At 36.2% G+C, this 8812-nt stretch overlaps 1 protein-coding gene across 2 annotated transcripts in view; it reads left to right on the top strand.

Annotated features, from left to right (window-relative positions):
• The first annotated feature begins 1474 nt into the window (after nucleotides 1-1474).
• LOC111147041 (SAM domain-containing protein SAMSN-1) overlaps nucleotides 1475-8812 on the top strand; it is a 152910-nt gene continuing 145572 nt past the window's right edge. For both annotated transcript variants that reach the window (XM_022502896.1, XM_022502906.1), the window contains exons 1-2: nucleotides 1475-1527; nucleotides 7691-7822. In XM_022502896.1, coding sequence (XP_022358604.1) covers nucleotides 1504-1527; nucleotides 7691-7822 — 156 coding nt within the window. In that variant the 5' untranslated portion in view covers nucleotides 1475-1503. The remainder of the gene's footprint in view (nucleotides 1528-7690; nucleotides 7823-8812) is intronic.

The following is an 8812-nucleotide window of genomic DNA, read 5'->3' as shown; positions in this document are numbered from 1 at the left end:
ATGCTGATGGTGTACTTTTTTCATCTGAAAGTCACCATGTGAGGACTTCATGCTTTGAGGTCCTGCATCCGTCTTCAGAACATGAAGGGAAGGCAGGGAAACTGTAGAAAGTTACCATGGCTGACCTCACTGACCCTTGGCATCAATTGTCAATGCACAGACCAGTCCTTTTATGAGAAGAGTAACTCTTCTTGAGGAAGCATTCTCAGATATGTAGTCTGTTACTTGGAATTCAAAGCATTCTTAACTCACAGCACTCTAAGAGCTGAAGGTGCCAATGTAGTTCTCCAGGCTTTTCTGATTAAAGAACAAGGGACAACTGGAGATGCCTTTTCTGAGGGTATTAGAAATAAATGTAATTTAAAGAAAAATAAGCCCAGGACTGGCTGAAGAAGCAGCGTATTTGCAAGGTGAAAATTGAACTTCCCAGCAATTCCACATCTGGATATGTGCTCAAAAGAATTGAAAGCAGGGATACAAATAGAGATTTGTGTAGCCTTGTTTATCGAGGCATTATTTACAAAAGCCAAAAGGTAGAAGCAACCCAAGTGTCCATCAACAGATGAATGGATAAACAAAAGTTGGTATATACATACAACGAATATTAAAAGTCTTAAAAAGGAAGGAAATTCTGACATATCCTACAACATGGGTGAGCCTCAAAGACATTATGCTAAGAGAAATAAACTAGTCACCAAAGGACAAATATTGTATGGTTTTACTTAAATGAAGTGCCTAGTAGAAAAGCGAAATTCATAGAGACAGAATGAAGAATGATGGATGCCCAGGGGCTGGTGGGGAGGGAGGAGTAGGAAGTTGGTGTTTAATATGTCCAGAGTTTCACTTTTTCCAAGACGAAAGAGTTCTGGTGATGGATGGTGGTAATGGTTAATGACAATGTGAATGTATTTAATGCCACCAAAACTGTACATTGTAAAACAGTTACAATGGTAAATTGTTATGTCTAGTTTACCACTATAAAAAGTACTTATTTCACTATCTTGCCTTATTAAAAAAAAAAAAAACTTTTTTTTTTTTTTAAATTAATGGAAGGAAATAGAGGGATGGAGAGGCACACATGGGACACAGCCTCAACCTACCACCTTTGAAGGGAAGGTGATATTTTATATTGAAGGATGGTCTTTTTTTTCGAGGTTTGCTTTATCTTTTCAATTTAGTTAGCTAGGTCTATGATTGTTTTCACTGCAGTTTTCCTTCAGACTTTAGTACTATCATTGCCACCTGTGAAATCTGTTTACACAGAACATGGTACGTCTCATCCTCTCATTTGAGTAGTCAGACTTCCTCATTAATTTAGAAAATTGTTTGTTCAATAAAGACCTATCTCTTTTGATCCTGGTCTCTGAATCCCCTGGATTATGGCAGGGATTTTACTCTGTAATCATCTCCCATGAGAACTACCCCTACAGCTGTGAAGCCGAGAGCTACAAGGGGTGATCATATTCTCATAGGCACAGCAACAAGGGACTGGAGCCTACCAAAATGAATCTCTTCTGCTTTTCACTGGTGAGTTTCTTTACATGTATCATTGATATCCTCATTTTTATTTTACTGTATCAATGAAAAGGAATGGAGTTCAGGTATACTCTAAACTTCCTATGTGGTAATTAATTAATACATTTAGGGTCTCATAAAAAAGTCCGCATCAAAAAGAGGAAAAGGATGTTTTTATTAAAGCACTTAAGCCAACTCTATTCAGATGCAAGTAACTTAACTATGTATACATATATATGTATACATATATATATTTATTTAAAAAATGACTAGTTATTTAACATTTTGATGCTGAATGTCTTTTTATGCTGAATTTCTAAGAATGATATGTAAACGGTATTTTTGAGGAATTATTTTCTTCTATTTATTGTAAATATGAGAAAAATTTTTGCAAAATATGCTGCATTTGGGTTACTTGCTTTGCTTTGAGACATCCTAGGAATCAAAATTTCTTCTTTACTGTGTGAGTAATGAATTCCGTTTAATGTTGGCTTTGTTAAACTACCATGGAGGCAGCTTCCTGAGTTACACAGTACTGTAAATGCGAGGTACAATAGATTATTCCACTCCTGCAGATGTGCTCATTCAAGGGTATAAGCACTTCTCAAATTTTTTTACATTATTACTTTTTTTTTTTTTTTTTTTTTTAGTTTAGCCTGAAGTGGATCAGTGAAAGTTAGCAGGTAGTCATAGATCTGGAAATACTTTATAACTCTAACCTGCAATTGTGACCATCTGCCAATGCTAAAAATGGATTTCAAAAATAATTTTATTCATTTCTCTCTGTGTTTACAGCAGGACATTATGCCTATTCGTTGGTTTTTCAAGATGTGGATGGGAGATCCCTGTCATTTGTGGGAATAAAATGGTTTACTTTGATGTTTGTTTTCCTTCCAAATTGCAAATAAGATTAACATAAGTGCGGGAGATGGTGCTGACATAGGTTGTAATACCTAAACAGGAGGCATTTTAAGCCAAGATAAGGGATTTAATCTTGGCGCATCTTGAAAAATAAAATGCAGTTGTGAGTTGTGGCAGGCTGAATCATCGAGTTCTGATTGCCTCTGTAGTCCCAATTTACAAAATAATTGCCGGTGCTCAACTTCGCTTTGTGCCATATAAATCTGACTGGAGAAATCCCATTTCAGGTGATTTAAGTGGTATTGTGCATTCTTTTCTAGTCGATCTAAAAGAGCTATATGGGCTTTATATGAATATACTTCCCATGGAAATAGGCAGTGTTGTAGCAGAGACGACTGCATTCCAGAATCACTCTGAATGGCTCTATAATCAGTATGCTAATGTTTCTATAACATAGCGTGGCTCAGCCGAGGGTGGCAGACGTTCCTAATCCTGCGATGGAAGCCATCTAACCATCTAAGGAGCATCATTGTCTTTCTCTGTAATATAGGGAGAGGGGCACGTACTCCAAAAGGATTGCTTCAAAGCCATGCCACGTGGACTCACTCTGACTGCAACGCTTTTCCATGTTTTAAACTTGTCCTTAAACAATTCCTTGTTTGGAAACATACTTGATTAGGCGGAACCATCCTGAACACGGAATGTTCAAGCATTCCAAAGTTTGTCAAAATTAATTGCTTTCATAATAAAATGTCCACAAGTTACTTGGAAAAACCTTAAAACTATTTTAGGTGCTTTTTATTTCTTCCTGTGGGCTAAATAAATAAAATTGTTCAGTGTATGGGCTCTCCACCAGGGTGTTGTGACACCCTACTGTGCTGTTATGAGCTGCGAAAACGGGGTGGGGTTACAGCTTTCGCCAGGAATTTGTGCATAATTCAAAACACATTTTATCTGTGCCTGTAGGAATGTGAACATATGGGACAGGCATTTAAAATAAAGAGAATAAAAATCATGATTTAGTGGAAAGAACAATTTCAAAATCACAAAATATAGGTGTATATTTATATATTGATCTTTAATTCTGTGGGAAGGGGGTGGCTTTAAATATTAAGGACCATGTGAAGATTACCACTAAAGAAAGCCAGAGAAAGAGTTAAACATTCTCTTATTTAAGTGGAGGGGGAAATTGTAAATCTTTTAGTAAATGGGGTTTTTAAGAGAAATATAAAGCAAACTTAATGAACTACCCATTCTGAACTAAGGATCCTATAAATAATCCATTAAAGGTGATTGCTATTATTTTGGATCTATAAACTCGAAATGGGGTCTATCTTTCAAAAGGGAGGCAGAGATATCCTTTTATGTATGCCACTCTGACTCCAGAATTTTTCTTACGGTTTTAACATTGTGATAAGGCTTTTAGAAGACCTGCTCATTAGAAGCAGGATGATTTTCTTGTTGAGCTCATCACATAGTTATTGAGTTTAACATGACTTTGTAACCCAGTAAGGTTACAAATCAATTATCCCTGCACCATTTCTTCAGTGATCTGTAATAATGCTGCTTCTATTTTATTTGGACTTTATTCTATCCCTTTAGTTTCTCTCTACCCCTTTCCTTATACCCATTCTTTTATATACCTATTAAAGTAATTCTAATGCTAAGGGAGATATCTTATTCAACAGAATACCCTCTCCTTGTCCTTCTTCAAAATTTGGACTTCTTAAGTCTTTGTGCTTCTAGGTAAATTTCAAATAATATGAAAACCTTTGATACGATCTTGGTTAAAACAGATTTAATCTCACATCATCTTTAGGGGAAATTGACTTAATTATGGAGTTGAGTCCTCCCACCCACAAATATGTGTAGCTTTTCATTTATTCAAGTTTTCTCCTATGGACTATTAATATATTTTATGATTTGCTCTATAAAATTCATGCACATCTTTTACTAAATTTACTGCTAGGGGTCTAAGAATTTTGGTTGCCATTGTGATTATTTGTTCTTAGTTTGTTTCTGCTGATTTATAGATGCTTTATCGACTTCCTGATACTGATATTCCAAGTAAACAATTTTGCTGAATTTAAAAATTCTGATAGTCTATGTTTTTTTCTTAGATTTCCCACACAGATAATCTGTAAGTTTTTCTCTTCTTTAGTAATTATATCATTCTCAAGTTTTCTCTCTCTTCTGTTACATTACAGTCAGAATGCTGTAACAGTAGGTACCTCAAACTTGTTTCTCACATTCATGTAGTTACTCCTAATTGAGTCTTTCTGAGTGAGGCTTTTGATTAATAATCCTAGTGAGATTAAGGAAATCCTGTCTTTACCTAATTCGCTAAGATTTTATCACAGATGAATAAGAAATTTTTCAAATTTATTGAAATAGTAAATTTTCTGTTAAATATTTTAAAAAGACATCTAAATGTTGAAACACCCTTGTATTTCCATATTAAATACTGATTGACCATGGTGTATTTTTATGGAGGCTACTAAATTTATTTAAATTTAAATGTGTGCATTTCCTTTAGAATTTCTTAAAACTATTTTATAAGTAAAATTGGTCTATAGTTTTTCTTTTTTTTTTTCAAGATTTTATTTATTTATTTGACAGACAGATCACAAGTAGGCAGAGAGGCAGGCAGTGAGAGGGAGGAAGGAAAGCCGACTCCCTGCTGAGCAGAGAGTTTTTCTTTAATTGACAGAAAAATTCTGTCATTTTATTTTTCTAGAATTCCTGTTAATCTTATTTTGTCATATCCTGCCACACTTCTACCTGAATGTACCATATGTTTTCTATTTATCCTTATATGCTGCACCATGGGTACACTCTTCAGTATTCCTTAATCTTTTTCAGATTTCTAGACTCAGGTCTAGAGTTAATCCTCATTTTTTATTTTTTTCATATAAATTTATTTGATTATATTATTCATTCTCAAGATGTTGTAATTGTTTATTTTTGTTGCTCTTTAATGATACTTGTTTCATTGCTGCCTGTTTGGTTTCATCATAGATTATTCATAGTTGGATATTACTTTTTTATTTTACTGTATGAAGATCACATTCTTTCTTAAATTGTTTCTCCATCCATTTTGATTTTAATTTTATCTGGAATGAAATGGTTTGATTTTCAGATTGTCAGTTCAGTTGGCTCTCTTTCTCAGCATTTAATCCCCTCATGTGTTTTGGTTAATGTTGAATGCTAAAACTCTTTCTGTTCTCTCTCTCTGTGTCTCTGTCACTGCCTCTCCCTCACCCACCTCTCCCCTCAACCTACACCCTCTTTCCCCTCTTTCTCTTTCCTCTCTGCCCTCTTCACCTTTCCCCATTTGGTTGTGAGGCAGAGACCTCAAGTCTCTCTGAGGCTCCAGGTTAGAGCGAAGACTTATATTGATGGTCCAGGGATCTTTTTTTTTTTTTTTTAACATTTTTTTTTTTAAAGATTTTATTTATTTATTTGTCAGAGAGAGAGAGAGAGTGAGTGAGCACAAGCAGGGGGAGCATAGGCAGAGGGAGAAGTAGACTCCCCACTGAGCAGAGAGCCCGATGGGAGACTCGATCCCAGGATCCCAGGATCATGATCTGAGCCGAAGGCAGATGCTTAACTGACTGAGCCACCCAGGCATCCGTGGTCCGGGAATTTATCCCAAAGTGATAGTTGGTGTATGACTGAGCCAGTGACTGCACCAGCTGGCTGCTTGCTTGTTTTGGGTCCCATTTTGCTGGCTGTGTTGATAAATTTCGCTCTTCTGAGGGCCCCAGCAGCTATTGGAAGGAGCTTTTTTCCCAGCCTCCTTTCTAACTATGAGTTTTGCTGTAGCCCCTGGATTTCAGCATGGACTTGCTTTATGTGGTTGATGTCTACTGCACGTTACCCCACAGAGCCCAAAATCTGGTCACTACTACCTGTTTGTGGATGGGCACCCAACAGGTTCAAAGCTTTGCATTCACCCACCACACTGGGTTTCAGTTCGATTTTCAGTCTCCTTACACGTTTAGGTACCTTAGAGCATACGCGACTTAGTTCTTACTTAAGTCTTTTTAATTTTCCCAATAATTTGCTATGTGTTTTGAGGAGAGGTTGTTTAAAATATAAAACCGTAGAGCATTTTAGTTTAAAGTTCTAAAGGTAGATGATGCAAATGTAATTCAATCTTAGCTTATATATTTAAAAAATTCATTTTTGAGGATGAGAACATTTTCAGTACCACACTATAGTTTTTATTATCCTTTCAAGCAAGAAAACTTTTTCGTAATCCAACAGACACTTATATTAATGACACCATTATCAGCATCCCTAGTTACTAAAGAAATTTCCATATACTGTCTACCTCTCTTCCAGATGACATCACAACTAGAACAATTTTGTCTCAAAAGGAGAAAATACAAGTCTGTTCAATTAGTAAGTTGGCTTCCCAAATACAAAGAAAATTTACAGTATAGTTCATAATGGTTTTAAGTGCAAACCATTCAGTGTAAAATTCATTATTCTGTAAAAGAATAAAAACAAGTAAATAATATTATTTATTAATATAAATACTGTAAACATTAATGTCAAAGCCTTTATCATGCTTGTGAAATACTTTTGCTACTTCGAAGCGTGTCCTGTGTTTTCATTTTACCCTGATGGTTCCTCTGTAAAGTGGATGAAACTGCTGCTTCACTGTTAAGGAAGCAGTACAACAGATTGTGTTTCTCCTACAAGGGCATAGGACTAATTAGAGGGATATGTGTCTCTAAAATCTGTGACCTGAGAGCCAACACAGTGTAATGCTGTCCGAATCGGCCTTCATTTAATCGTACTTTGACCTGGATGAATTCATCACGCTTCTTGAGAAACTTCCTCATTTTGTGCGTTGCTCCCCAACACTTGAGTCTTGTTTGAATTGCTGGCTCTGTAGTAAGCGGTGAGAATGCCTTCCTTTACTGCCTTGTTCACTGTTGTAAAATGGCATACCATTAACTCTTAGTCTCTATGCCCAGGATGATTTAGATAGGATACTTTATGAAAGTGGGTAGATAGGTTTCGAAGGCTGTTCAAGGAGGGACGCCTGGGTGGCTTGGTTGGGTGGGCAGCTGACTCTTGACTTCAGCTCGGGTTGTGATCTCAGGGTCTTGAGATGGAGCTTGACATCCAGCCTCATGCCCAGTGGGGAGTCTCCTTGGGATTCTCTCCCTCTCCCTCTCTCCCTCCCTCTGCCTGCGTGCTCACTTGCTCTCTAAAATAAATAAATCTTAAAAAAAAAAAAAAAGACTTTTCAAGGAAAATATTTTATTATTTTGTGCCTTGTAAATCTCTTTTATTGCAGGAAGGCTCCATGGACAGCTTGTATGAGCCAGTCCCAGAGCAACAGACTAACCAAGAAAGCACTTCTGTCGGGACTGGTTCTGTTATCTCACCTTTTGGAGAGAGTGGAAAAGCACACAACAATCTCTTCATGGTAAGTGAAGCCCCAAGTCTCGTGGATTTCTTCTCTACTATATATTTCAAATCACTTGCTTCATGACTCCTGTTAATAAAGCAAAAACCACTGTTCTCAGAAAGTTCTGCATTTACTTTGGGTTTCTGAGTTTCTCTTCATTGTTGTCTCTTTGATGATTTTAGCTTCTTAATATAAACTACCATTTACAGAGTATGTATTACATAAGTTAACTCAGTTAATCTTCAAAACAACCTTAGGACAAAGAAATAATTATATCTTTTTTGAGATTAGGAAATTGCAGGAGAGAAAGCAAAATAACTTTTTATTTTTTATTTTAGTTGTTATTTATTTATATTATTATTTATTTTTATTTATAATTAAAGGCTATAAACTGTGAAGTAGTAAAGCTGGCAGTTAAAGATATATGGGTCTGCCTCAGCAGTTCATCAGTAATGTATTGGTAAACCAGGTCTTTGGGGTGGATGGAGGGAACCCCAGATCTGTATGTAGCATTTGCCAATTGCCTTGGTGTAAATGCTCCTACCATGGTCATGCTACCAGTGGTTTAATAACAGACTTACAACACCTGAATATTTATTTGTTCCTTATCTCCAGTGCCAACTGCCGCATACCACTGGTGGCTTTATAGTCTGTGCTAATCATTTTATTAAGTTTCTCCTTAAATTTATGGACACACATTGGGAACTTACAAAAACACGAGTATTACTAGAATGCAAATGCAGATAGTTTTTTTGAGTTATCTTTATAATTACAAGAGGCAGAGAGTTCTCAGTGCTCTGCAAAATTGGCCCTGTCCCTGTTTAACAGTGCTGGCTATTCTCATAGTTGATGGTGCTGTATTTAAATCCCATACTAACAAACTTATTTCACTTCTATTGTGGCTTAGTACAATACAAAACGTCCATGTTTGCTACAAAAAAAGAACTTCCCTATACTTATAGATTTAAATGTCATCTCCTACTCCTACGATCATACTTTTCCCCGGTA

The sequence above is a fragment of the Enhydra lutris genome, unplaced genomic scaffold (genome assembly GCF_002288905.1).
Source record: "Enhydra lutris kenyoni isolate GAN:26980312 unplaced genomic scaffold, ASM228890v2 scaffoldscaffold2, whole genome shotgun sequence".
Classification (NCBI taxonomy): Eukaryota; Metazoa; Chordata; class Mammalia; order Carnivora; family Mustelidae; genus Enhydra; species Enhydra lutris.
Note: the sequence above shows the minus strand (reverse complement) of the source record. Positions and strands in the feature narration are given on the sequence as shown.